A 27,998-nucleotide genomic window follows, 5' to 3' on the forward strand; every position below is an offset into this window, starting at 1 on the left:
TGCAAGAGGCTCTCAGGTATCCTTTATTCTTGTAGTAATAATGCAATTAATTAAACTTTTAGTGGTTTAACCCCTGCTGTGCCCTGTCTTGCTTACCTGGCCCCGCGTGTGTCCCGGGAGGGGGCCTGTGTCCCCCACCCCACCACAACAGTGTTGGTCCTGCCCCAAAATGGGGGTGGAAGGGGCTGAGTGCCCCCCCCGCCCCCCTCCCATCCCTGCTTCCCCAGAGGGGCCTTAGGGCTCCTCTGGGCCCCCCCGCTGCGAAGCTGGGGGGGGGGGGGGGGGAGGAACCCCCAAATGAGGTCTGTGAGTGCCCGCGACCACAGTTTTAGGGTGCCCTTGGCATGGGGACCCCCCCCCCGATTAACACACCCCCCCCCTCCCCCCCGGCCCCCAGCTGGTTCCTGGCCACTGGCAGCCAGCATTTTAAAATAGAATTTTTTGTTTTTTAATGCTAAATAATCAACATGACAAATAATTAGTGCTAAACAAAGAGACCGAGGACAGCCGGGGTCACGGGCCGGCGAGGGGGGGGCCACGGAGGGGACAAGGGGCAGGGAACAACACTCGGGGTGTCACCATCTGACCAGCAGGACGGGCTGAGCCGGGGGGGGCACATGGGGGGCAGAGGGAGGGGGGGTGCTGCTCTTAAAGCCAAGAAAGGGGCTGGAGAAGGGGGGCGGGGGGGGGGGGGGGGCGCCACCCTTTCCTTCCTTCTCCTGGGGACCCCGGGAAGGCACCAGGCTCCCTCCAGCGCCCCCGGGAGGGGATCCGCCCCCCCCCCCCCCAGCCCAGCCGCAGCCCCCCCAGCCCTGCCCGACACTCAGGGTGAGGAAAAGCAGCCAGAAATTATTGCAATGGGAGCGGGGGGGGGCGGGTGTCGGGGTGTGTGAAGCTTCACAGTCCCAAATTCCTGGAACAGAGTCAAAAAAAAAAAAAAAAAAGGACGCTCGGAAGGAGCACGAGGCTGTGCCAACCCCCCTGGGGGGGCACCAGCCGTGGGGAAACACCCCCCCCCGCCCTTGACGCAGCAGCCGTGGGGGCTGCGGGACGTGCCGGGCCAAGGGGGCTTCAGCTTTCCAGAGAGGGGAAAGGGGGTGCGAGAAACAAAGGAGGGGCCGAGGGGGGAGCGGAGCGAGGCTGAGGCCGTGGGGGGGGGACGACATGCGGGGCCGGGCAGGGGGTGTGTGTGTGTGTGTGTGTGTGTGTGTGTGTGTGTGTGTGACCTTCGTGTGGGACTGGCGGAAGGTTCGAGTCACAGCAGACACCAAAGGGTGGGGGCCAGGCCCGTGTCCGTCCGTTCCCCCCCCCCCCCCCCCCCCCCCGCCCCCCGCCAGGTCCTAAAACATTTCATGAGATTGTGGGCGAGTTCACAGGAACCAACGGGCGCTAACACTGGCGGGAGGAAGGGGGGGGGGGGGGTGTGTGTGCGTGCTGCCCCCCCATCCCGAGACCCTTCGCCGGCTTTCGCCCGGCGGCCGCCGCACCCCGCGCTCGCGTGACAGCGACGGTTACCGCATCATCCGCTGCGCTTGGATAGTTTGTTTTTTCCAGGAGTGGGATTTTTTTTTTTTTTCCTTTTTTCCTGCTGCGACCGCTTGGTTTTTCCTGGTTTCATTTTGCTGAGGAGTCTTGGCAAAAGCAGCCCCGGGAAGACGCTGAGACTCGGCCTCCACCGTCGAGGCCCAAGAGCCGGCGGGCGCGGAGCCGCGCGGGGAGCGGGAGGCCGGCGGCCGTCACATGATGCCGTTGGTGAGGTACTGGAAGCCGTCGTAGAGCTTGGTGGTGATGGAGCGCATGCTGCCGTCCACCATCTGCTCGATCAGCAGCTGCAGCTGCTCCTCCGTCATGTTCATGTGGAAACGCTCCTTCAGGTTGCGGATGGTGCTGGAGCCGTGGAAACAGGGGAGCTGCGACCCTGCAGGGAGGGAGGGAGAGAGGGAGGGGGCTCAGCGCAGCCCCTCGGCGTCCCCGTCCGTGCGTTGTCGCGGGCTCCGAGGCCGGGCTGCGGCACGGGTTGGCGGTGGGGTCAGTTACAACCCACCACCGCGTGGTCAGGGCCTGCTCCCACGCCGCGGGAACAGCAACCCCCTTCCCTGGGTGTGTTTTGGGTGTCCCCGTGGCCCAGGTACCCCCACACCCCGCGAGGTGTGGAGGAGGGTCGGGGGACGCTCCCTCGGCACCCCGCAGCACTCACCCCTCCCGGGATCCAGCGTCCCCCAACCCCTTTCCCTGGGCCAGGAGCTCTCCCCGTGCACCCCCCAGACCCTCCCGGGGCTGCCCAGAGCCTCTCCGGGCGCCCTCCAAACCCCACCAGCTTTCCTGCCCTCGCTGAGGGTCTCTGGGCGAAGCTCTGCACAGCCGGACCCGCACGGGGCAGCTCTGGGTCCCCTCACCCTGCTGCATGATCTCCACGATCTGCACAACTTTATCCATGTGCTTGCGGGCCGCGATCAGCCCCTGCAGCATCAGCATCTTGTAGTAGTTGAACATGTCCCCGTCCAGGCCGCCCATCACCTGCAAGGGAGAAGCTGCGTGGGCCGAGGGCAGCGGACGGAGAAACCGCGGGACAACGGCGTGTGCGGAGCAGAGGGACTGGCAACGGCGGGGGCACGACGGGATGTTTTAGGGAATTTCACTTCTCAGAGTGAACCCACGCTGCAGAGAGCACCGGCAGCTTCCCACCCCCCGCCGGGCCCCGAGAGCTGCCGCGGCCTCAACCCGGCTGCCAAAGGCTCCACGGGGCCCCCGACACCGTGGGGTCACCCCTAGCCCCTGCGCCCCCTCCTCACTCACATCCACAAATTCCGTGGTGAGTTTGAAGGCCGAGGTCTCGAAGCCGAGATTCCTGGGGGAGCTGGAGAGGATGAACCCGAAGTCGATGTGGATGATGTGCCCGTCCGCATCCAGCAAGATGTTGCCGTTGTGCCTGCGCCGCCGAGGGAAAACGCCGCATGGAACCGTGCGATGGTGGGCACGGCCCCGGGAGCAGCAGCACTCGCTGCTCCCGGGATGTCCCGGCTGCTCCTGGGACAAAATGATGAATCCCAGCAGGAGACGCGGCCACGGCGCAGGGACCCACCTGTCCTTGACCTGCAGCAGGTAACACACCAGGCAGTAACCGGCGCAGCTCTGCACGAAATTCCTCTGGGCCGTCAGGAAGGATTCGGTGTTGTAATTGCCATGTTCCTGCAGGAAATAATCCAGCAGCGACAGCAGGGATTGCTTCTTGATTTGGTGGATGGACACAGCATTCACGACTGGTTCAATCATGCCGCTGTCGGCGGAGATGACGAGGATTTTGTATGGCTTGATCCAGAGCGGGACGCGCTCCTGCTCCCAGATGGACTGTGGGAGAGAGCGAGAAAATCCCTCAGGATCCAGGGCGGCCGTGGGCCCCGCGGGCAGCCCCTCTCCCGTCTCACCTGCAGCTGCTTGAGGACCTGGAAGGCGAGCAGCTCCTGCCGGAGGTCGTCCCCGCACTTGACGATGACGGAGAGGAGGCGCCAGGAGGGCAGGTGGCCGTAGGGGGACCCTTCCCGGATCCTCCTGCGGGGAAGGGACAGGGTTGAGAGCGTGAGGAGAGGGCGGGGGGGCAGAGTCAGCCCCGAGGTCTCCTGTCAGGGGGTCGGCGCAAAGAAAGACCTCTGGGAAGGCTCAGTCGGGGCAGCAGCAGAATGAGCTCCAGGGCCCAGGAGGGCGGAGCTGCCCAGAGCACGGTGCCAATCTCACCTGAGCCACAAGCCACCCCCGAGAACAGCAGAAGGGAATCAACTCCCCGCATCCCCCAGCCCCTCCGTCAGAACAACGTGGACAAGGTACCCCCAAATTTACAGAGCTGAGGGTTCTCCCTCTTGTTCAAGTTGAAATTTGGGGGTTGGATGTAGAACTCGAAGAGCCGGAACCCCAACGGGTTTATTTTGGGACAGGTCAGACTCTTCTGATGTAAAGGATGTTGATAAACACCTGGTAAAGCCCCTCAAAGCCTAACGCAGGAGCAGCAAACCTGCCCTCCCTCCCCCGGCACACCCGCTGCCCCGCGCCCCGAACACACCCACCCTGGGGCTGAGCAGGGCCTGACGTCGAGGCCACGGTTATTTCCTGCCCAAATCAGAGGGCAACTTCCTTGGATTTCTGGGCCGGACAAAGTCCCTGCGGCGCCGAGGCCGGCGCGGCCCTTCCAGCCCTACCTGACTTTCTCCTGCCAGGGCTCCTTCAGGGCGACGGCCGACGGGTCCTCGGGATCCCTCTTGAAGGAGGTGGGGGTGTGTGCCAGCTGCTCCGAGAGCCGCCGCCTGCAAGACGGAGCCGTTAGGCAGCGAAACCCTTTGCTGAGGGAGAAAGCGGCATCGCCCGGCGCACCCAGAGCCGCCGCGACCCAAAGCACTTTACAAAGCTCGTGGGTTCACCCCAAAAACCCGAACCAAAGGTGCCGGCGGCCGCGCCAGCCCGGAGCGTCTCTGCTGAGTCTGCACAGCCCCTCCTTGACCCGTGCAGATGTTTTTTCTCCGGGAATTTAGCAGAGAAATTTCTCAGCCCGTCCTTTTCGCATCAGAACTCATCACCCACCCCAGTGAAGGCACCGCCCGGGCCTCTCTGGCCGCGCCAGCCTCACCGGATGTCTCCGGCGGCGATGAACACGGGCTCCCTGCTCTCCTGGCTGGTGATGCTGTCCACAGAGAACTGGGAGATGTTGTCGCAGCTGTTGGTGTGGATCTCGGGCAGCTGGGAGGGGAAAGGGGCGAGAGGCGGGATGTGGCGGCCGCTGAAACGCGATTCCCGCTCATCTCTGACGGCGCCGCCGCCTGCGAGGGGCTTCCCGTCCCACCCCGGCAGCGTCCGGCAGCACCAGGGAGGGCTCGTCCCGGCCCCCCCGCGCCTCACCTCCACCTGCAGCTCCACAATATCATCCACGGACCAAGCCTCGTCGTCGTTGTCGTAGTTGGGGACGGTGGTGAAGCTGCTGGTCCTCTGCTCGTGCGTGATCCCGCACTCGGGGAGGTTCTCGGCCGAGCGGGTGCTCCGGATGCGGTTCTCGGGGATCCGAGCGGGCACATTCGCTGTGTCGAAATTGTCACATTCAAGTACTTCAACGTAGATTAAATAGGGAGCCTGGGGGGAGCAAAACCAAGCGTGAGAGGGGAACAGTCCCTGCGAGTGCAGGCAGCTGCAGGAGGGAGCACGACGCTCTGCTCTTGCAGGGTGATGCTTTTTCTTTTGGGCATATGGTTTTTGGGGGCAAAGTGGTGCTTTTCACTAGACGTGGAACAGCACCCAGGGCAGGGCTGGACGTCCCGGTGACCCCCTACAGCGCCCGTTTCAGGGGGCCGTTATTCTCAGGGGTATTTCCCCCCCTCCCAGCTGCCTGCACAGATCCTCTCCCCGCTGCTCCCAGCCCTGGAGCAGCGACACAACCCCCTGCGCCGCGTGGCAGCGGCCGGGCTGCGAGGGGGGACCCTGCTCCGATGCCCTGAGCACGTTTATTTTGCTCAACAACCCAAACGGGGGCCGTGCCGAGGACAAAAACCTGCCCTTCCGAGGCAAAACTGTTCTCCGGCCGCTCGTACCTTGTCCTTGGAGTTGAGGACGACGGCCTGGGTGTGGGGCACCCGCACGACGTGATGGTCGAAGCCCGCCGTCGGGAGCCAGGCGCGCGCCGGCAGCTTGTGGTTCAGCAGCGACAGCTCCGAAATGAGCCGCTGGGTCTTCTGCTCTTTGGTCGGCAAAGTGGCCAGGCGCTTCCCGATGGCGATCAGGGACTTGATGAATTCTCTCTCGGGGGCAAGTCTGACAGGCTAAAAAAGGTTTAGGGAAGGAGGGTGGGGGGAGAGCGTTACAAAGGCAGCAGGTTGGTAAGACGCTGGTGGTTTTGCAGTCAGGTTCCGCAGTCTAAAAGCACCGGGATAAATTCCGGATAGAGGAGGAGGCTCTGCCCGTCCCACCCTCCTCCCCACTCTCGGATGATGCTCCCGGGAGCGGAGAGCTGGGCTCACCATCCGGAAGCAGAGCAGGGCAGGATCAAAGCCCTTTTTCCCTCCCGCTGTGCTGTGAGAAAGGCCCAGAACTGCGGAGGCAGCGTCCTCCCCAGAGCCCCCCTCCCCAGAGCCCCCCGGCTCCCCCCCAGAGCCTGCAGCCGGCAGAGGGAGCATCAAGCGGCCTCGTCCCCGGCTCAGCGCTGGCTTTTGTTGTAGCCTCCCCCGAAGCCTCGATTGTGGCTCAATCCAACCATTTTGCAAAGATCAAACTGCGATTCGGGAAGCGCCTTGGACCCAGGGGCCCCCCCCGCCACCCCGCAGCTGAAGCCGAGCTCTCTGCTCGACTTTTTCAAGCTTTTAAATCAGAACAAACAAACGATTGTGGCTGATTTTGCCATTTAAGATGCAGAATTAAACTTGCAAAGTGTTCACTGTACAATCATGCTGGAAATGCACATGCAAAAAGCTACGGAGCGTGAGGAAAGGAAGCAAAGGAAAACGTCGGAGAGCCGGGAACGGCTGCACAGCAAAATAAAGGGATGGTGAAAAGAGGAGAAGGATCAGTCTGGTGGTTCCCTTTTGGGGAAGGGCAGGTGGGAAATCGTTTGTATCTGTAGTCCACGTCAAAAATCCTGCCAAGCTCAGGGGTAAGCGCTGTCCTCTCCTCCCAAGTGCTCTGCTCTCCTGCCCACCTCGCTAGCGAGCGCAGCAGAGGCGTCCTCGGGCCAGGAGGGAGCATTCGCACAGCACCTAACGCGGCGATGCCGCTCTCACCGACCAGGCAGAGGATAAAGATTTAAAACCCTGCACCAGCTCATGCTCCGTCCCCCGACGCGCTGGAAAGCGCCTGCTCCTGGCCGGACCCTGCTCTGGCTCAGCTCCTGCCACCCAGCCCACCCTGCGCCCCAACGCTTCTCTGATTTCCGGGACCGTTTCCCTCAATTGCATTTAATCCAATTTCTGCAAAAAACAGAACAATATTCAACAGACGGTCTGCCCCTTCCGATGCCTCTTCCTGTCCTCTCCCATCGAACCCTCATGGCTGCGACGTCCCTGCTCCTCCAAGGGCCTTCTGCTCTCGGGTTGATGCCGGATCCAGGTTTGGCACGTAGTCAATATTGTCCCCAAAACAGCCCCGTGCCCCCTCGCTCACCCCGAGGTCTCTGGGAATTACTTGTCTCAGCAGAATAATTTACCGAGAAGCGCTGGTGGGAATTTGGGCTTGTGCCCAGGCGAGCAGGTGCCCACGTGCAGGAGCAGACCACAAGTGAAGTGCTCCTGGCTCAGGCCTGTATCGATCGGGGCATCACGAGCACAGGTGGTTTTTAAGCTCCTTCTTCTCCAGGGATCCCACAGCACCTCCTGACGCACCTTCTCCCTGTTTCGCAGCGAGCGGAGCGAAGCCGTCCCGACCCTGGAGCACCCGTCGCCTCCGTGACCGGTTCTGTCCCTCCGATGTTCACGCTCTGGTTGAAAACCTTCAGGTTTTGGCTCCTCTGGCCCAAAACACGCGGCCGGGGAACGTCCCCCCCATCCCGTCCTGCTCCAAAGGCGTCCCACCGAGCTCTGCTCCGCTCTTCGCTGGTATCGGGGACTCAGCGCAGGAAGTTTCGCATCCTGTTATGGAGCAGCAGCTCTGGAAAACGGCCTCAGCTGAACCGGGGCCGTCCCTGGCCCGAGCCGTCGCAGGAAACGCCGTCTCCAGCCCGCCTGAATCGCTGCACAAAGCTGGGCTGCGGGAGCTGCTTTGGCCCCGGCTCATTAATGTCACGGTCCTGAAGCCAAGCGAAGGGAGGACAGGAGATGCTCTTCCCTCATCCGACCACCCGAAGGATCCTTCTGTTGCTCTGAGCCAACATAAATATTTACTTTTTACCGTTTACTTCCTACTACAGCAAAACACCGCACTGGCAGCGCTTTGAAAAAAAAATATTCCTGCTCTTAAGTTAGGCAGGGCTTCATGTTTTTGTTTTGCTAAGACACGCTCCAGGAGTGTCCTTCTCCCCACGTCCCAGGGACGATGACACAGATTTGCTCCCGGGTACGGGACCGGCTTCGGCCGACGGCTTCGGGGCGGTGCCGGAGGTGTCACGACGTGGCAAAGGGTCGAGGCCGGTGTCGCTCTGCGCGGCCACCGCGAGGTTTAAGCCTCTCCAGAGCCAGTGGGTTCACATGGACGCTTCCAGCCTCGGCCGCCCCAGTGTTTTCTGCTGCTCTGCCCACCTTCACCCTGACGTCCCCCCTCTGCTCCACTCAAACCACCACAATTGGCCATTTCAGAGCTTTAGACAGCAAAATCGTGGCCACCCCCCATTTCTGCTGCCCACGGCCACTCGCTCCACGGGAGTGAGACCCACCTGATCTGCTCGGGGTTGGAAACTCCTCAGCGGGGAGGAGCAGAGCTGCTGCCCGGCCCCTTTAGCTCAGGCGCCTGCCACGAGGATTTTGGCGTCGGTGCTGGTGACCGATCCCCGGCACCGTTTATAAACGCCGCGACCGTTCAGGTCGGTGCAGGTGTCTGCAGGGGTTTATAAACCTGGCAGCAATGTGAGCAAAGAGCCCAGCTGCTGCAGTAACCACCCGCCCCGGATGAACACCCTGGCTCTGCAAAGCCTGGCAGAAAAGGTCTCCTGCCCCCGGGGAGGGGGAGCGGTCGCCCGGCCCCGGGTGACGGCCAGACGGGTGGCACGGTCGAGGGGATGGGGTGACGGCAGCCGCCATCGCCGCAGGTGGGGGACGGCGCGGACGCTTCCGACGCCCTGGGACCGAGCGCCCTGCTGCTGCCCAGCCTCAGACGTCGCTGCCTGCGCCTGGCAGGAGGGGGAAAAACAAAGCGACTTACCTAAAGTCGGGTGGCAAAGTGGGACTCGGAGCCTGGCGTCCTACCTCCCACCCAAGCGCCGGCACCCGCGGCTGCCCCAGCGTCCTGCCGTCCCTCGCGCCTCTCAAAAACGGTGGAGTTGGAGATTTATAAAACATGAGAGGAGGAGTCTCTGCGGGGTAAAAGCCTCGTGCCCTGTGTCTGTACGCGGCTGCAGCATCAACACTCCTGCCCGCACCGTGCCGGGCGTTAAAGGTGGGGAGACGTTCCCTCGGAAGGCCCAGAGGGACGCCCTCGTAGCTCTTTGTCAAGGCTAAAAAGGCTGGAATTCACCCCAAACCCTGTCCTGGAGGAGGGGGGCTGCGCCAGGCACCGCTGCCCGGGTAAGTGCTTTTGATCATGGACTACATATTCAACGTGTGGAAGCCCACTGGGAATCCCAGACGGAGAACACACATCCACCGCAGGAAAACAACACAGATGAGGAAGATGCTATTGATTGAAAACAAATAAATAAATGAAAAAGGTTCATTTCGAAAGCAAAACACTCTATTAGGGAAACGCTGGGTTTTGATTGAAAGACCAAAGTTTAACACACAGAAGGGGAAGAATAATGATTCGTGGAAAAAGCAAATTAAATCCCATCTGGCAGAGAACTTTTAAGTAAAATTCAAGGAAACAGCATTTCCTCTTTCATCTGTGGACGCCGCCACGCAAAGGTCAGCGACTGCTCAGACCGAAATCAGCAGCATCAGCCAAGTCCCTCCCCTGCCCCCGCCGTTCGCCGGCGGTACGAGGGTTTCTCTCTCCCTCGCTGCCTTTTTTTGAGGGGGGAAATGAGCACCCAAGGGTACCCCCCAGCCCCTGGGGGTTTTCTGCTTTATTTTAGCCAAACCGGTGCAAGCGAATTTGCCCAACAGCTCCCTTTCCGCCGGCGTTCCGCTGAACAAGCAGGAAACGTTCAGCCGACGGCGGCACCGCCGCCACCCCGGCACGAGAGGCGGCCAGCACGGTGCCGGCGGGGGGGGACACGCTGACTCTGCCCTGGCCGCGGGCTCAAGCGGTGCAGACACTGGGGGGGGCTGCTGGGGACCAGAGCTGCTGGCGGTGCATCGCCGGGTGCCGGGGTTTAGTATTTTCGTGGCAGAGAGGAAATGCTGCTGTGGCGGGGAAGGCAGGCAGCCCGGGCGCAGGAACAAAACGGGCCACTTACGGGAGAGAGTGACTTATCGAGACTTTCCGTACTCGAGGAGAGCTCCTGGGAAACGGAGGAAAGGGGGTTTGTTGGCAGTTTTGGGTGGTGGTGTTTGTTTAAAAGGAGAGAGAGGAAGGAGGGAGAGGGGGAGAAAAAGCAATAGTTTAGCTCCAGGTTCACAACCATCACTTTTCATTTAATTTTTTTTTTTTTTTCCCCCATCCCGTCATAATTTTGCTGCCTTTTTCTCTTGGCTGGGAAGCGGCACCTACGCCGGCACGTGACGCTTCCAGGGTCACACGACAATCTCACGGATCTAACCTGGAGCCTCCCCTGGCCACGGCCGCTCATGGTGGTACCAAACAGGGAGCAGGGCTCAACAGCAGATCCTAGCGCTAAATGCCTGTAAAACCCTCAGATTTTTCCCCATTTACAGCCTTTAAAATATTCTTCTACCCCAGAAGTGTAACTGAGGTCTCGGCTCTGACTTTCTTGGCCCAAAGCAGCTGCAGAGACGGGAGCTGCTCAGGCGGGCAGGGATGCTCGTGCTGCCCCGCGACCAGCCTCTCTCCACCAACAAACACCTTTATTCTTCTCCCCTGCACTCTGATTTAGCCTCCGTTTTCAGCAGATAAAATTAATCCCACGGAAACTGTCCTAAAGATTAAAAAAACCCAACAATTAAACTATTGTCAAGTTGACGAGACCGTTTCATCAGCGGAGGGGTGGTTTTACGAAGCGACATCCCTGCGTGGCCAAGCAAACCTCTGGTACCACGAGCACAAGCCACCGACCACGTATCCCTGCGGCCACCAAAAGCCACCCCGTGCGGCCACCTGACCAGCGATTTCCATCTCTACCCCAACCATCCCATGATTTCAGCAGCACCACACTTAGAGCCCGAAAATCCATTATTTTCATGCCAAGAAGAGCTAAACCAGAGCTTCACGCCCTTGAGACTGCTGTGTAATTGGTTTTAAAATTCACTTCCCAAAAAGAAACAAACAGGTCTGGGTTTAGTATGTTAATTACAGGGATACATTAATTCCAGCAGGCTCAGTCTCACCCTAAGAAATAACAGCGTTGGCATTAATCGCTTCCGTGTGACCACACACAAACCCCAACAGCGCTGAGACCCCACAAGCCTCACCAAGAAAAAAAATACCTGGAGCCTGGAGGCTGCCGTGGGCTCAAGCCGCTGCCTTCCTTCCCAGGCACTCACTGGGTCTTAAATCAAGGTATTTTGGGGTCAGAGTTTCGCGTTTTGCTGTAAATAACACATGTCTAACCAGGAGATCAGCCACGGGATCAGGCTGCGGGACGGAGCCGTCGGGAGGTGAGTGAAAAGCTTTTAAAAACACCATCGTGCCACACTTGCCCGTAGGCACAACGAGAGCCGCCACCTCAAACCCAACGACCGGACGCGCTTCGCCCAGTTCAACTCCCGTTAAAATAAACACGATTTTGGAAGCTCATCTCGCAGCACCCAGCCGTCCTCTGCCGTGAGGCACCTCTCACCCACGACCGGCTGCTCCCCCTCCACCTCGGGCAGCCACGACGCCGGCGCCTGCCGAGCTGAGCCGGGGCTGGACCCCGTCCCTGGTACATTTTTGAGCACAGCCTATTCCACTAAAGCCGTGCCAGTCTGCAACGATCAGGGGAGAATTTTCCAATTCCTCTCAGATTTAGGACTTGAGCTCCTCATTTTTATTTCAGTCTTAAATCAAGGTCACACACAACCTGTCCGGCGCAGGAGCGCGCCCTGTCTACAGCCTCCGCTCCCCGACGGCTTTGCGAGCCATTAGCTCTTCACTCCCGCTGGAAACCTTTAAAAATTTATTTACCAACTTTATAAAAAAAATTGCTGTCTCTGAAAATTGCAACCAGAGGAGCTGGAGGCGACCCCCAGGCAGGCATCAGGCAGCTCAGCAAAAGCTGCTGTTAAACCAAAGCCCTTCGGTGAATTTGAGGTGTCAGTGCATTAACCCGCCTAAACGAAGGGTCTGCCTTCAAACGAGGAGGTAATTAGCGCCCAGAAGTACCTGCAGCACCCGCAGGAGCCTCCCCGCGGAGACGGGGGCGCCGCGAACCGGCCGCGTTAAGTCCCGCTGCCGTATCCGAACCCCCCCGCAGACCCGCGGCTCGAGCCGTCAACACTTTGCTCTTCCCCAGGACAACCCGCAGCGGCCGCGGTCCGACGCCGAGCTTCCAGCTCGCGGGAGCCCCCAACCCGCCACCGCGGGCTCTGAGCTCCCGAGGGCACCCGCGCCGGGATTTCGCCGGTTCCTCCGGCTGCGGCACAACGAGGCCAGGGCCGGGCTGGAGGTGCCGGGAAGCCGCGTGCTGCCGCCCCGGCGGCCTCGCGCCGTCGCGCAGACAATGAGCCAGAGGCGGCTCGGGGAGGGGGGGCCAAGGCGGGTTCTGCTCCGGGTCTGTCCCCGAGCCGCACGCAGGCGGAGCGCGGCCGTCGCCTGTTTAACCTCCTCTCGGGAGAGGGCCCGGAATCTGCTGCGGCTCAGATCGCCGGCTCGCCACGCCGGGCGTGAGCGACAAAACCTGCTCGCAGCACGAGGCCTGGCTCCGGAGAACAGGAATAACCAAGTTGGAGGGGGAATTCAGCGCATCCTATTTTTCTGCTTAGCGTCTAACCCTCTGGCATAATCTCAGCAGCTCCGGACACGTTCAGAGCCGGTTCCTCCGCACCTGCCTGCGCTTCCAGCAACATCACTTCACGGGCAGCTTCGCTCCCCAACTCTGAAGGACGGCGAGGTGCAGGGCAGGAAAAGCTGGGGCAGAGCTTGGCCTAAACCCACCTGCTTCACCCCAAGGACGTGGCTGCAGCAGGACCCACTGCAGCCCCCCAGGGCCTCGGTCATTCCCTATTTCCCCACGTTCCCGGCAGCACGGCTCTGCCCCGGGACACAGCGGGGCAACCGGACCCACTGGCCACCCAAGGAAAGACATTTTCGGGGTCGCTATTCAGTATTTGATGATTTCCCCAGAGAGGTCAGGTAGTTTTACAGCAGCCAGGCAGCAAACTGTAATAAAAAAGTGCAACAGGGAGCAGCTGGCTGCGCGAGCAGACCTCGCGAAGTTTGGGTTCCTCCAGATGCATCTGACGTCCCCCAAACCGTCCTCCCCCCACAACAGCTCCAGCCACCCCAAGGCTTCCTGCGACACCTCGACACCTCACACGTCCCCTTGTCGGGGACCTGGGGGGCGGCTTCGGCTCGGGACATGCTGGCTGGCATCAGCGAGGGGCACAAACCTCCACAAAGCAGCTAATTCGGTAAAACATAAAGAAACTTGGCCCGTTTCTGGCTTCTCCTCTCTGCAGCATTTGGTTGATGCCTCAAAATTTGCTGCTGGAGGAGACCAGGATCGCACGAGACCCATTTTTCTGGGAAACCGGGCTGGAAGGAGCGGGAAAACGAACCACATTCAAAGGGTGCCAGCAGCACGACTCCTCTCCCTTGCAAACTCGACATATGGATGAGCCGTTTGCCAAGCGTGGGCAAGTTTCCAGATCTGTCACTCGGGAAACAAGAAGCCTTGAACGTTGAGTACCCTGGGCTCAGCCGAGATGTAGGTGCAACGCGGCGTTTCCAGCCGGTCGTGGCCATCGCCGGCTCTTCACCCATCGCTCCGCCCTGCGCCGGGGACAAGGCTCATCCACCGCCACCATCTCGGCAGGGTTTGCTTTGGGGTTTTAAGGCTAAAATTCTTGGTCTTTCTTAAGATGTAGGAACATTCAGCACAAGTTTCTACCCAGTAAACACGTACCGTCACACCAATAAAAATAACCTCATCTCTTTGTAAAGCAGCAGCTCGGCACGCTTTGGCCTGACATCGCTTTCCACCAGTCAGGAAGGCGTGGGCTCCGTCCTACTGGCTGGAGACTCTGCTCAACTAAGGCAGGTATTACGGATGGCAGTGGTTCGTATCTTTAAAGATAATCTAAAATCAAGACAGCTCTCGAGAGGCAAACGCCTCACCAGCACTGCTTGTGTTACGGGGAAATGCGGAAGTTTTAGCTAAAAGCCATCAACTGGGTGCCCGGAGGAGTCAGGCTTTGCAGCCTGAGCGACTGCTGTCACCGGGGCCACGTGGCTGCAGGCAGGCAGAGGAACCCCACCAAATCCAAAGGGACGATGCAGAAAAGATACAAAACCTCCCAAGTCAGAGCCGGCCGTGCAGCGCCGCCCTCGCAGCGGTTTGCCACGACAGCATCGAGACCGATTCTGCGGCAGCCACGCTGCTCTTATCGCGGCGGGGAAACAAGCTCTGCCAGAAAACGCACCTTCGCCGGTGCTGCTGGGGGTGCAGTTCCAGGGGTAAAAGGCCAATGCTCCTCCACACCCCGACTGGCAAAGGCAGGGCGGGGACGGGGGCTAAAAAGTGAAAGACCAGGGTCAGATGTGTTGGGCAACCTCGAATAAAAAGCAGCTTTGAAATCCAGAAGTCGCCTGCGAGCGCACACACACCCTCTGATAAGCGAATCTGTGCAGAAACGCAGACGTAAACAGATTTGCATATAAACCCTCACTGCCGTTTCTCAAGAGAACGCTGATGCTGCTGTTAAAAAAAATAAACCCCCACGCCGTGGGCAGCGCTCGCGTCGCGTGAAAGCTTTGCTCTTCCTCCACCACCACCCACACGCCATGGCCCCGAGTTAACAGCGAGGCGCTGGCATTTAAGCAGCTGCCATTTCCAGCGCTCCCTTCCCGGCAGCCAGCCTAGATTCTTAACTGATTATTCAATTAGCAGTTTTCTAATTAAAATTTTTTTTACTTGACTAGTAGAACCAGTTCAGCCAAACACCTCGGTTCGCATGGAGACACAAGTCTGCCCGGCTCCTCGGCCACCAGCCCGGCTCTGAGCAGGCGCTGGGTGCAGGCTCGCAGCTAAAGCAAGCCGTTCCCATTTAAAAATAGCTGGCTTCAATCCAGTTGGTCAAAAAAAATAATAAAAAAAGCTGGTTTTCCCCCCCTGCTCTGCCTATTTTGAACCTTGATCTGAGCTCCTGAAGGGATCTGAGGGATGAGCCACCCCTCTCCAGGCAGTCGCTCTGATTTATTCTTCCCACCTCTGTGGCTTCAGGAGTTGAAACGCTGGTGGGAGGCAGAGCGGGGGCACGGGGAGCATCCTCCCTGTTCCATCCAGGTGCAAAGTCTCAGCCATAAAGTTTGAGGCATCCGCCCTAATATTAATATTTCTTAAGCTCCGGGACTCGCCACCTCGGCCCCAGATTTCTCAGCACCCTGCGCTGCTCCCTGCCACGCTGGCAGGGCCGCCGGGGTCACGCCGGGGAGCGCGGCTCGTGGGGGAGATAAAGGGCCACGTATCGGCAACTGGGGCGAAGCCCGGCCTGCCAGAGAGGAAAACTGGGGAGTGAGAGCGCTCACAACCAGCCTCGGCTTCAACTCGGAGCGCAGGGTTTCACCTTTAAAGTGTTTTCCAAAAGCAACAGCCCGTGAGAAGGGCGAAGGGGCGCACAGAGCAGCCAGCTCACCCCCCAAAATGCCAATTCAGCCAAGCCCCAGCTTGGGGGGTGCAGAGCCCGGGGGGCCTCGTCCATCCCTGCAGAGGTGGGGGAGATGAGAGCAGGGAACTGGGGAGGGCTTAAGGTGCCGGGAGGAACCAGAGGCATTTGCTGCAGAGGCAGCACAACCTGTTTGTGCAACAAACCCCCCGGGGCGGACGCTGGCGAGGCCTCGCTGCACCTCTACAGCAAAGCCTGTCGGTTTACGGAGGAGGTGTTATCAAAAACCAACCCCCCCGGAGCCAGCAAGGCCTGAGGTTTGTAGAGCTCGCTAAAACGGAGGCGATCAGTCACCAGACAACTCTCTCTGCTCCCAGCTCAGCCCTCCCTCACCCCAGCAGGTATCTCCAGGCTGGATCAAGGTGTTCCTGGCAGCCCGGCCCAGCCACCAACAGTTTTACTGACATTTAAGCAGCAGCTCTGCCCTGGGTGAGGTTCTGTTTCCAGGTCGCTGCCTGCAGCCCTGCCGAGACCCCGGGGAGCCAGGCACGATGGCCCACCCGTGGCCAGTTTCCAGCCGGGTTTCACCAGCCCCCCCAGCCCAGCCCCACCGTGTTCGTGCCCAGGACCGACTCAGCAGCATCACTGCTGGCAGCGAGGGACCCATCTTAGAGCTTTAACGTTTACACAGGCAAGAAAGAAGCAAAGCACCTCCAGGGCACAGCGCTGGGATGGCAACCTGTCCCCGTGCCCACAGCACGGGGATCCCGGCCACGGCCCGTCCTTGCGGCATCCCAGCGGAGCGTGCAGCCCGGACACCCACCACCACACCTCGGACCAGCGCCCGCAGCGGAACGCTGACCGGTGCTCCCTGCCCCAGCGTCGGGTTACGGCAAGTTCCTCCCCTCCAGGTCTCAAGTTGCTCAGGTGGAAAATTCAGTGCGGAGCAGCCGCAGCACATTTAATCCACCCTTTGTCTGTAAGTGGATCAGAGAACGGGGCACACCTGGACACCGGCAAAACACAACCCCCACCCTGGAACCCGGGGCTGGAAGAAAGGCTGAGCCCGTCCGCCCGGGGCCGGAGGGACACAAGACAACGTGAGCTTTGAGCCTGCAGCTTTTCCTTTGCAGGCCTCTGTGTTAATTGAAAAGTAACAAATGCAAAATAAATTTATACCATCAGAACCATATCACGGAATCACGTTACAGATGCATAACCCGGTGAGGATTAAAAACCCACAATGCGAACGGCACTTGAAATAAAACCTCTCCTGCCCATTATTATGGTGGTTGCGCAGCATGAAGTGACACCTGGAACATAAAGACCTCGGCAGGAAGAAATATTCTCTAGAAACAAACTGCCACAGCTGCAGGCGACCGCGGGGGCGAGGACGGATTCGTCCCAGCAGCGACTACTGACTTTGCTAAGAGCCATCCCCCACCACGCTCTAAACAAAAAAAAAAAAAAAATGCAGACTTTTTTTTCTTAAGCAGCATTAATACCTGCTTTGGGTCTGACTCAGCTAATCCGGGAACGGCTGGTGTCGGAGGCCCTCGCAGAGGACCTGCAGCAAAGGACAGAGGCACCTTTAAGAGCCTAGAAACAGGGAGGACCTGGCACCACGCTTCAGGGAAGATGTGGAGCAACGGGCAAAGGTCCAGAGGAGAAATAAAAACCCAGAGGTCTAGAGGAGGTGACCTGCGGGAAATGTAGCAGAGGCCAAAACTGTTCAGTGGAGGGAAGACTGATGGGAAAATAACCCCAAAATTGTTCAGTGGAGGAAAGACTGATGGGAAAATAACCCAGCCAGACCCAGAGGGGTGCTGCTGAGGAGGGAACATGGTGCCACCACCTCCTCGGCAGAGCTAAAAAGCGGCTTATGAAGGGGAGACGAAGCCTGGATGTGGGAAACCCTGACCGGGAGAAGCCCTGCGCAGGCTGCGGAGCCTCCGGCACGGGCAGAGCTTGCAGGACATTTCCACAAGTCTTGCAGGGATGGGTGGGCCATCCTCCTCCTCCGGGACTGACCCTGGGCCCGGCTGATTTGGCTCCATCCGCAGCAGCCGACGAGTTCTCCGTGTTCACACACCAGCCCCACGCTGGCAGCGCACGGGAACGCGGCGTTAGCAACACGGAGAGCTGAAGAAATGTCATGTTTTACCCCCGGCTGGGCTGTACCCGGCTTTTTTCATTAAAAAGACTGGAAAGAGAGATGCGCAGTCGAACGCTGGACGAGTTTGCAGGCCGAGGCCAACGCAAGAGCAGGCGCTGCAGGCAGCGCTCGGTAAGGACGTTCGAGCATCGCAGCCTTCCCCAATCCAGACGAACGACTTCTGGCTTTTACACTTTGCAATTTTTTTTCGAAGAGAGAAACAGAAGTTTCTCGGGAGGCACAGCAGGAGTGGGTTCCCGACCCACGGCTCGATGGCACGGACGCTGGCAGCAGAGACACAACAGCATAAAGGGAATAAAGTAACTCCCAGAGGAGCAGACATGAGATTTTAATGCTGTAAAATCTCCAGTTTGAGAAAGTCTGGGGAACAAGCTACAGCTGACCCAGCACACCACAATTCAGACATCTGCGGGCTTCCTGGACCAAGCAACTTGTAGATTAAAGTAGTGAATTCCAGAATTTGCTGGAATTTACCCCAGACTTCCCGGCCCCACCACCACCTGGCCAGCTCCAGGGAAGCAGCTTTTTGCAGGGGATTGCTGGTTTCAAACAGGAGGCAATAACAGCACTTAAAATAATACAGGTCCAGGAAGCTGGCGGGGGCTATTCGGAGGCCAGGAAAGTTCTTACGGCGCCTGGAGTATCCCTGTTGCCGTGCACCGTTTACAGCTTGCCCGGCCTCTGGATCAAAACACGTTTCAAACGCTGCCAAGAGAAACTCTGCAGCGCTGCTTTCATCCATCATTTATGTAAAGCTTCGGTTTCCATTATTCAAGAAGCTGCAGCCAGCGTGAGCAGAGGCCTCGGCACGTCCTGCTCTCCACCAGCCGGTTGTTTTCCATCGAGCAGCCGATGGGCTGAGACATGAAAGATTCATTTACCCATCGGCAAATGCCACGACCCCGGCTCCCGGCTGGGTTTTCGCCCAAGAACTGCGGGGAGCAGGACAGGGCGGTTTTAACTTGAAACCAACCCAGACAACTGCTGCTTCACACCTCCAAACCCTCCTTCAAATCCGTATCCAAAGGAGCCTTCCCCAAACCCGGCAGATGGGTAGAAGACCACGCAGCCCCCTCCGACGATTCACAACCCCGGGCGGAGCTGAGGGAAAGGGGGAATATCTCAGGCAAGGCAGGAAAGCCAAGAAATGCTCCACCGTTACGAAAACAGTCACGAGATCTCGAATGTCTAGACGGAGCCGCGGGGAAGGCGGCTTTCCAGGTCTCATCCACACGAGGCACAGGGATGACCCAGAAAAGGAGCTGCGCGGAGCTGGGCAAACGGCTGCCGAAGCCCCGCCGGGACCCAACCTTTGCTACTGTGGTTTTACGAGCCATTTCCGAGCCCGCTGAGCCATCCCCGCTGGAGAGGTGAACCACCTCCCCGGGGGAGTGTTTCAACTTCTTAACTCCTGGAAGAGATGCTGCTTTTCTCCGATCTGGTTAGCACTGCTCATAAAATCTGCATTTAGCACCAGCTCACCTCCTCCGTCCTCCCCCCCCGCTCGGCATTCCCACCTCAGCCCTGCATTTCTCACCATCTCAGGCTGATGCTCACGCTAAAAACCATCAGCCCTTCTAAACAAAGCAGCAAAATAAAAAAATTCCATTTCCAGCTCTTTTCCCCCCAGCCTTGCGTCCCCGCTACCAAGGGTGCTGCTCATCCTTCTGCTCCGAAAGTCTCCGTGTCAGCAGACGTGTGAAATGAATAATCTGCATTTTCTTTGGGAGAAATCCTGCTCAAGCAAAACCACTCTCCAGCGAGCACCGACACAGCAGCTCAGCCCCAAAGCCAAAGCAACTTTGTGCCGATAACTTTCTGACACTTAAACCAAACGCCGCGAAGCCCGCGGGAGCTATTTGGGTTTGGAAGACACGTCCCGCGCACACGCCCGAGTTCACCTGTTTAATTGCCGTTTGCTTTGGCATTAAACCGCATCAGCGCCCAACCCTGGAAACTGGAAGCGTCCCCTCTGCTTCCAGCCCCTCCAGCAGGGAAAGCCCAGCTCTCCACCGCCTCGGAGCTGCGGAAAGACGATGGAAATCCAAAGCAGAGCTCGGCACGGGACGGCAGCCACGGACTCTCGGCCCTACGGCCAGGAGGGTGCGTGCACCAGAGGCTCGTTTTGGCCAGGGCACTGGGACGCCGGAGCTGATGGGATTTACCTCCTCCTGCTCCCAGCTCCCAGCTGCCCAGGGCCTTTTCCACCCGCGAATAAACCTCATCGTTGCTAAATCTGAACAAGTCAGGACAAGGAGGAAATCAGGTTTCCAGCAGCGATCAGATGGCTGCAGATTGCAAAACGGAGACACTGGCCGAGGTGCCCAAACCGTGTGGGAATTGAGCAGCGTAGGAAGCGACTCAGCCCTCCTGACCCAGCTTTCCGCCTTACCTTGAAGCCATCGAACGCCCTCCCTCCCCCTCGCACCCAGAAACCTCCCCTCCGGAGTCCCGGCACCCTCAAGTGACCCACCAGCACCTGTCAGTTTGCTTAGAGACACGGGAATCAAAACTTCAATCATTTGCAGCAACTAGGACAAAAAAGCTGCGGTAAAGGAGGAGCCATGAGATGAGAACCGACCGCCCGAGCTCGGCCCCGGGGCCATCCCTTCCCAGGCAGGCTGAGCCCTGGAGAGCCCCGGCATTACCTCCTCCTCGCTCTCGACTTTGGGATTGCTGGCTGTGCGCTTCAGATTGCTGCTCAGGCTGATGGTAACGGTGGCGTCCGACTTGGACCTCTGGTGAGTCCTTTTGGAAGGAGACAGCCCCGTATCGGGCGCCGGGCTCAGCGACGGCAGCTCCCTCTTCTTGTAAGCTGGTTTCAACTCGTCTGAGAGGATGAGTTTCCGCAGCTTGGTCCCGCGGGAGTGTCGCTGAGTGGAGATGTGCATGTCCGAGGAGTAGGCGCCCAGCAGCAGGGCACACTGCAGGGAGAAGTTGATGCTCTGCCGGCAGCGGTGCACGATGTAGGGCTTGATCGCATCCCCCACGTCCTCGTCCATGTGAATGTACATGTTCAGCAGCTGAGGCAGGTAGAAGTCCACTTCTTCGTTCCTAAAGCAGAACAACCTATTCCCAATGTAAGCCTGCACACCAGGTTCCTTTGAATTGTACAAGTATGAAATGGCCATGGAGATATCAAAGAGTTTGGATTCAAAGAGCCGGAGGAGCCAGGACTGCTTAGCAGAGTTATTCTTCTGCCGCTTCCGGGCGGTTTTCACCGTGTTGGCCGTGGTCTCGTCCTCCTCCTGGATCTTAGAGGCCGTGCCAGGCGGATCGTCCAAGCACTTGATTTCACAGCCCTCCCCAATGTCTCCGTTGGCCAAATCCACCGCGGTCCGTGGGGCTTGCTCGGCCTCGCCGCCATCGGCCGGTTTCAGTAAGCTGTCGGAGGAGACGCTGTGCATCAACTTGACCTTCTCCAGGACCTCTTCGCAGGCTTTCTTCGCCACCTCGGGATCGATGACTGCCAGCTCCCCGACGCCTTCCGTGATGACGCTGAGCGACGTCCCGCCATTCCCCTGGGGCGCTGAGCCGGGCGCCTGCTCCAAGCCTGTCCCTCGGGCTGGGTCTCCAACAGAGTCTCCCATAGCAGTGGCGGGTCTGCACACCTCAAAGCTGAAAGGAAAACGAGACAAAAAAAACAAAAAAAAAAGAGTCAGGGACACAACCTGAGGAGGAGACCTGCTGCCAGCCCGGAGGTGGGAAAACAGGAATCCGCGCTGGGACACACCTCAAGGGAAACCGAGCGGCGAGACGAGGTTTGGTGCAAACCTGTTCAAAAAGCCTTTGTCTAGAGGGGGAAGGTGTCCCAAGGCAACTCACGCAACGCAAGCCGGCCCGGCGCAACGCCCGGCCAGTCCCGCTGGGTTTTAAAGGTCTTCTCGGTGCCCCTTCCACTCAGGACTTGGGAGCTGTGAGCATCTATCAGCCGTTACACAAAATTTCCCTGTTACCATGACGATAAATAAAACTGAGCAAGCCAAAAGGAGAAAGAGAGAGGGGGGAAAAAAAGAAATAACCAGGTTGCTTTATGGTCTCCACCTCAGCGGAGTTCTGCAAGGCTTGGGCTTGGAGGGCCACAGGCTGGGCGGACCCAGTGGCCCTGCTCCTTGCGGAGATGATGAAGTTTATCCCTCGTGCTCAGCTTTTGCTCATTTAACCCCCCTTCGGGACAGAGAGCGACGGCGGCACGCGGCGCCCCGATGGCGAAATCCTCCGCCGGTGCCGGGCGATGGGCGAGCAGAGAGCCGGAGCAAGAACCAAGTTTGTTGCAACAAGGTCCCTGTTTTCAAAGTCCAGACGCTACTGCCCAGATTCCGTATCCTCACCAACGATCAGCACTTAATTACGGCTTAAAAATAAGATAAATGAAGGATTGAGCGCACTTCCCGGTTTCCCATCGCGATAAAAAGAGCAGCGGTGCCTCTCTATAGATAACCAGCAAGAATAGAGAAGGCCAGTGCCAAGTGAAATCGTCCTCTAAAAATAAAATAAGGCACTCTATTCAATCTAACATCATTACTGCGGCTCTGACTGCTTCCCTTTATTGCTCATACGCTACAACAAGACAGCTCGTGATCAGCAGAAGGGCACAATGCCTTTTACAAACGTTAAGCACTGCAAGCAGATTGCCAATTCCCTCCTGCTTTTCACGTCCAGCACGGTGGAAAAAATTACTGTCTTTGGAAAAGAAGTTCACTGAACCATTTTCTGCCTGTCGGTTCCCCAACGACCCCCAGCCCGTTTTGCCCACAGAGGCTGCGCCGGTGGGTTCTTGCAACGAGATATTTCCCCGTTAATTTAATGACCTTGTTTTCTGTTTATTTTTACAAGCGATTACAGCTCCCGACGCGGGAGAAAGGGGCGCGGAAACCCACGGCGTTTCTGAAAATTCCAACCGAGTAAAAACGAGGTCGGCGTGTCCAGATGCGAGCGCCGCTTCCCAGAGACCGGCTTCCTCCTCTTGTTTTCAAAGCACTTAAGCTCTAACTACGAGGTGAAAAAAGCCTGACCAAAGTTCAGCAGTCTGAGCGATATGAATAGCATCTTTCACCCCGTCCGCACGGCAGCAACACACAACGTTTTCCTCTGTGCTTGCCATTCCCTTCGGTACAAATCCCGCATGCTTCAAATATTTGTGGTCATTAGATCCTAAAGACCCTGCGAGCTGAAGGAAGTTGTTTTTCCTTCTTAGTGAGCCCAGCCTTGCCCCACAAAAATCCAGACGATCTAATTTTTAAATTAACACCACACCGGCAAAACGGAGATCCTTCGGCGTAACTCGGCGCGGCGGGATTTGAAGAGGCACGGAGCGGGGCCGGGTCCAAGGCAGAGTCGCAGAGAGCTCTGCTCGTGCCAGCACTCCCGGGGTCCTTCAAGCGTCCGCAGAAAGACAACTGGGATGACAAACTGATGGAAAATTAAAAAAAATTTACCGGTGGCATCTGCAGGAGCCCCAGACGCGGCTCCGCAGTCACACGCCGGGGGCAGAAGCGCCTGCGATCGCGGGTGGCTTGGTTGCCCGCAGAGGGCTTTCCGAGCCCCGACTGGTTTATCCGCCGCAGGGAAACGCTTTTGACGTCCTCCTCGCTGGGCTGTACAGGGAGAAAAAGCCCGTAGGGTCCCAGTAAACCTCCCTCCCCATCAACACGGGGCGCGCAGGTGAAGCCTGGTGCAGCATGACGGCGCACGCTGCAGTTCTGGGCGTTAAGCCTCCTCCACGTCCGCGGGAGAGGCTGGATCCAACCCGACCTACTCACGCAAGGTATCCCGATGACTCCGAGGTGCCCGCGGCGCGAGCGGAGCCACTTCCAAACGCCCCGATCCTTCGGCACCTTCGTGCGGCCGGCGAGGCCCAGAGGGGCCCCGTGCACCGGCCCCGCACCGCGGAGGCACCGGCCGGCCAGAGCTCGCAACTGCTGAGTGGGTTAAACTTGGATTAAGGAACTGCGCAAGATAAATCCACCCACGGGCCTGCGGGGTTACCTCCGCGCCGCAGGCACGGCTTTGAAATCCATGCGTTGCCTTTTTTTTTTGTTTTTAAATCCGCGCACTGCTTTTTTTCATTATTATTTTGCTCTTCAGCCCCACCCCCCCGACACATACACAGCCACCTTCTTGGGTGACATCCCGGGGCCGCCCGGAGCCCGCCAAGGACACGTCTCCACTCCTAAAGCTCCCTAAAATCCCAGCGAGGGAATTCACCCCCCGCCGCCCGCACCTCTCCGCGTTTTTCCGTGACTCACACTTGTTAAACGTATCACAACGCACTATTTACCTCTCGAGGCTCAGCATAACTCCCCTATTCCAAATCGCTGGTCTCAACAGGGATGAAAACCCCATCAGCTGCACACAATGAAGCAATCCAGTCTGGAAAACAGGCTGAGCTGAATTCATGTGGCTCATCCTCCACCCACAGCCATAACGGGCCAAGTCTCTCTCTGGTGGAACGGCCCTGAAGTCGGTGATTAAATACGAAATAAAGGGAAGCCCCTATTAGCACAGAAACTACCGACGGAGCAGCCGCGTGTCGGGGCAGCGATTCGAGAGCACGGTTCCGTCAGGAAGGGACAAAAGCCGAGGGAGATCTACAGGAACAGAGCTGGGGCTTTACAGGAAAAAAAAGTCTCGCTCCTGCCTGACTTGAATAAGAAATATTAGCCCTGGCAAACAACCAGGAGGACAGGATGAAGCCTCACCAAGACATCTGGTCTCTATTACGCTGCATTACTTTTTGTTTTGCTCAGCACTGACGGCCTCCGACATCTCGCTGTGCCTTCGGGAAGGCCACAGGAGTCGGGATGGGGGCAGAAAACATCGCAGCGGCGCCGGGGGCCGGAGGAGGACGTCCTGTGGGTGCCCCTCACCCCGCTAAGGGGAAAGCCCTTGCTCCCCGGAAAGCCCCTCCGGACCCGCTGCGAACAGAGTGACTCAGTGCAACTTAGGAGCTGACAGCTGAGGGGTTGGGGAAACTGAGGCACAAAGGGTCTGGGAGCGACGCAGCGCACGCGGGGGAGACAGGGGCGTGCTGCCAGCACCGCCCAGGCGAGGACAAATAATTCTTCCTGGGGTATGCTGCGCCCTCTTCCAAGTCTGAAACCCCCTTCCAGGAGAGACCCGGCACCGACACGGATGGGCTCCCACCCATTTTTCACACCCGGCTGAAGCAGATTCAACCTCTGCACAGCACAAGGGTCTCACTCTGCTTCAAAAAAAATAAAACGCCAGGTTCCAGACAAACTCTGCCCGTAGACCGCCCCGGCTGCACAGGGGCACTGCTGGGCAACTTGTCTCTCAGGGAGCAGCACCGCTTCCATCTCGAAGGACACACAACATGGAGCAAATGGCAGAGGGAGAGCAAAAAAGGTGAATTTTCAGGGAAAAGGGCAACGAGAGGCCATGAGACAGCGACTGAGCGATCGCTGGCACCGCAGACAGACGGGACGGGCTCCTCCATCCAACGCAAGTGCCACACGTCCGGCCTCGGGACGGAGCCGCCCCCGGGAGCCTTCGCTTGGGCAGCAGCAGCACGAGCAGAGGACAAGTTCAGCTCCTCTCGGCTGAATCGGTGCCTCAAACCGGGACGTCAAAGCCCCCACCCACTGGACCAGCGGTTTTCTTAACAAAACAGCAGTTACGAGCACCGTTCTGCTGGAAGAAACGGCATCAGCTAAAGGAACCGCCGCGGGCGGCCTGAGCTCGCGCCTCACGGCTCCTAAAACCCATCCCGGTGCCCGGCCCCGCAGCGGGGCTCACCGACCGCTCGGCACCGCTCGGCAGCTCCGGCAGGACGGGACCCAGGAGCGCTCTGCTCCGGCTCAGCCCCTCCAAGATGCTGGAAGGACTCTGCATCCCGGTGCCGAGTTGTATTGGGCCAAGCCAGCGCGTCCGAAACAGCAACAACCGCGGGGCTCGCACAGCGCAGCACGACTCGCCCCCAAGCCTGGAATAAAACGAAAGCCACGCTGCAAGGACGCAGCAGGAGGATGACGAACCACACGACGCATCAAAGAACGGCTCCCAGCACTCCTCGGCCTCTTGGCTCCTTAAGGGAGATGCTGCTAACTCCCTACTCCCAACGTCCATCCGCGTCAAACTATTTATGATTTGTCTCCGTGGCATCTTTCCTAGGAAGCTGTTCCGCCTCCCGCGCTGCAGAGGGGACGGAGGCGCAGGGAAGAGGAAGAGCCGCAGCCTGACAACCCCCAAACCGCACCGCCAGCACTTCCGTCGTTCCTTCCTCCTCCACAAATGATACAGCCCCACGGGAAGGAGTTAAATCCAGTGATTTACTTATAAATTAACTTCCCCATTTAAAAAAAAATAATAGCGAGAGCACTAGAATCCCTCTCACCTCTGAGCGTCGCTGAGAAGCGCCCCAGCCCCGCGGAGGTTTCCCCGGCTGCAGCAGGCGGGTCGCCCTTCGCAAACCCACTCCGCACATACCACAGCTGCGCCTCATCCCACACGTTACTCACACAAACACATCCAACCTTTTGTCCTCTTCCCTCGCACCTCTCCACCCCTGAGGAGCGTTAATTATATCCTGAGCAAGCGAGGACAAACCCTTCCACCCCAGCAACTTGCTTCCGCGCTCACCAAAGCCTCAAGCAAGCCGCGCTGGCACGGCCACCATGGGAAGTTTCCTCCTCCCAGTCATCACAAGGTACTTTGCACCCGAACGTTCCCACACTCGTTTATATATGCAAATTCACTATTTCAAGTTGCTGTTGTTACCCACAGTCATGTCTGAGTCTTTCTCTAAAGCGTCACTTGAAATAAGCTGTCTAGATGCGACAGAAAATGGAAGGAGGAAAGGCAGGAGCCCACGTCCCCGGCGCGGACTCCACGAGCTGCCGAGCCAAGCGCAGACCCCGAGCTGCGTGTTGACAAATCGCCTGTGATTTAGGGAGCCCGTGACTGCGGCACAGACCGAAATCCCGCTCGGATTTCCAAGCAAGAACTCAGAGACTATTCTCCACACCGAGCAGAGCCCCCGGCCCGGGGCTGACTCTGCGGGAGCAGATCCCTCGGCAGCCGAGGGCGGCCCCCGGTGCGGCCGCCGCTTCGCGCAGAGAGCGGTGAAGTCCCCGAGGAGAGTTAAAAACCTCAGAGGCGCTGAAAAGCCTCTTGCAGCCAGCGCCGAGAGCAGGACGGCAGCAGCGCTGGGTCAAAGAGCTGGAGAGCGGCGTTTCCACCCAGACCGGCGCCCAGTTAATTCCCCACGCTGCTTCGCAAAGTTTCACCACGGGTTAAGGAGGAGCAGGGGACAGCAGAGGGGGGATTCAGTATCATTGTTATTATTTATCTTGCCTAAAGCTACTACCAGCTCAAAGCAGGAAGTTTTGGGGGGGGAATCATCGCGGGATTACTAACCCCCGGCAAAGCGTATCTCGCAGAACCTCTGCTCGGCAGCCCACCAGCCGAGCGCGTTACATAATATCTCCGGTCTTTAAGTAGATATTTTAGGCAATTACAAAGCACGAGGGGCACCAGATGGCTCCGGGGGGGTTGGCAAAGCCTCCTCAGAAGTGACAGTCTAACGGCGCGGGGAGAACCGGCTGAAAAAGTCTCAGCCCGGGCCCTTGCGACACTGAATCCGGCCGCACCCCCGAGGGGGGCCGCGCTCTGGGGCCGGCCCCGGAGCCCGAGAGGCCGGTGTGTCCCCCCCGCCGGCGCAGCGGGACCGGGGGCTGGTGGAGGTTGTCGCCTGCGTCCCCGGGGACGAGAAGGACAAGCAGCGGTACCTGGGGCGATCCCATCCCGCGCGGCCGCGTCTCCGGTCCGGGATGCCGAGGCACGGGGCAGCGCAGGCGGCTCATCCTGGGCAGCGGCTCCGCGGGGCTCCGGGGACGATCGGCTGCTGCTGAGGGAGGAAGGAACAAAATAAAAAAAAAAAAAGAGGAAAGATGATTTTCCTGCGCGACGAGGCGCTCTCGGCCCGCAAAGCCCCGGCCGCCGGTGCTGGCGAGCCCGGGGCAGGCGGCAGAGGCCCCGGCCAGCCCCGCGCAGCCCCAGGGGGCCCGGCCCAGGGGAAGGAGGCGACAGCTCCCCGGTAAAGGGCGCGGGCCGGCGACCGACCCCCCCCCGCCCCGAGCGGCGGCAGAACCGACCCGGGAGACACCCCCCGCTCCCCGGGGGGGACGGTGCCGCCGCGGCCCGGGCCGGGCGGACGGACGGACGGCTCCGAGGGAGGCCGCGGGGTGCCGGGGAAGACCTCGGGGGACCCAACGCGTCCCGGTGCGGCGCTCACCTGCGCGGGGCCGGGCCGGGGCGGAGCGGAGCGGGCCGGGCCGGCGGCGCGGCGGGGGCTGGCGCAGGCCCCGGCGGCCGGGGCTGCCCGCGGC

At 59.2% G+C, this 27,998-nt stretch overlaps 1 protein-coding gene across 4 annotated transcripts; it reads right to left on the minus strand.

Annotated features, from left to right (window-relative positions):
- Positions 1 to 7: 7 nt before the first annotated feature.
- Positions 8 to 27,996, minus strand: PI4KB (phosphatidylinositol 4-kinase beta). 4 transcript variants are annotated; one of them, XM_074853379.1, is made up of 13 exons: positions 27,905 to 27,996; positions 27,399 to 27,517; positions 20,298 to 21,267; positions 10,010 to 10,054; positions 5,568 to 5,795; positions 4,885 to 5,112; positions 4,616 to 4,725; positions 4,191 to 4,295; positions 3,426 to 3,549; positions 3,083 to 3,348; positions 2,797 to 2,929; positions 2,397 to 2,517; positions 8 to 1,918 (listed from the first exon to the last, which is right to left on the minus strand). In XM_074853379.1, exons 3-13 carry the CDS (start codon positions 21,237 to 21,239, stop codon positions 1,737 to 1,739), a joined length of 2,484 nt encoding a protein of 827 aa, XP_074709480.1. In that variant the 5' UTR covers positions 21,240 to 21,267; positions 27,399 to 27,517; positions 27,905 to 27,996; the 3' UTR covers positions 8 to 1,736. The 4 variants fall into 4 exon arrangements, with proteins under 4 accessions (XP_074709480.1, XP_074709481.1, XP_074709484.1 ...); XM_074853380.1 differs by having other exon boundaries at positions 27,399 to 27,514; positions 27,905 to 27,993; XM_074853383.1 differs by lacking the exon at positions 10,010 to 10,054.
- Positions 27,997 to 27,998: the final 2 nt, after the last annotated feature.

Source organism: Strix uralensis, chromosome 32, assembly GCF_047716275.1.
Source record: "Strix uralensis isolate ZFMK-TIS-50842 chromosome 32, bStrUra1, whole genome shotgun sequence".
NCBI lineage: Eukaryota > Metazoa > Chordata > Aves > Strigiformes > Strigidae > Strix > Strix uralensis.

Excerpts from the sequence above, each read along its gene's own strand:
- PI4KB (XM_074853379.1), bottom strand. The coding sequence starts at position 21,239 with ATGGGAGACTCTGTTGGAGACCCAGCCCGAGGGACAGGCTTGGAGCAG. Across the intron at positions 3,349-3,425 it reads AGGTCCTCAAGCAGCTGCAG|TCCATCTGGGAGCAGGAGCG; the intron begins GTGAGACGGGAG and ends TCTCTCCCACAG. Across the intron at positions 1,919-2,396 it reads CGTGGAGATCATGCAGCAGG|GGTCGCAGCTCCCCTGTTTC; the intron begins GTGAGGGGACCC and ends CCCTCCCTGCAG.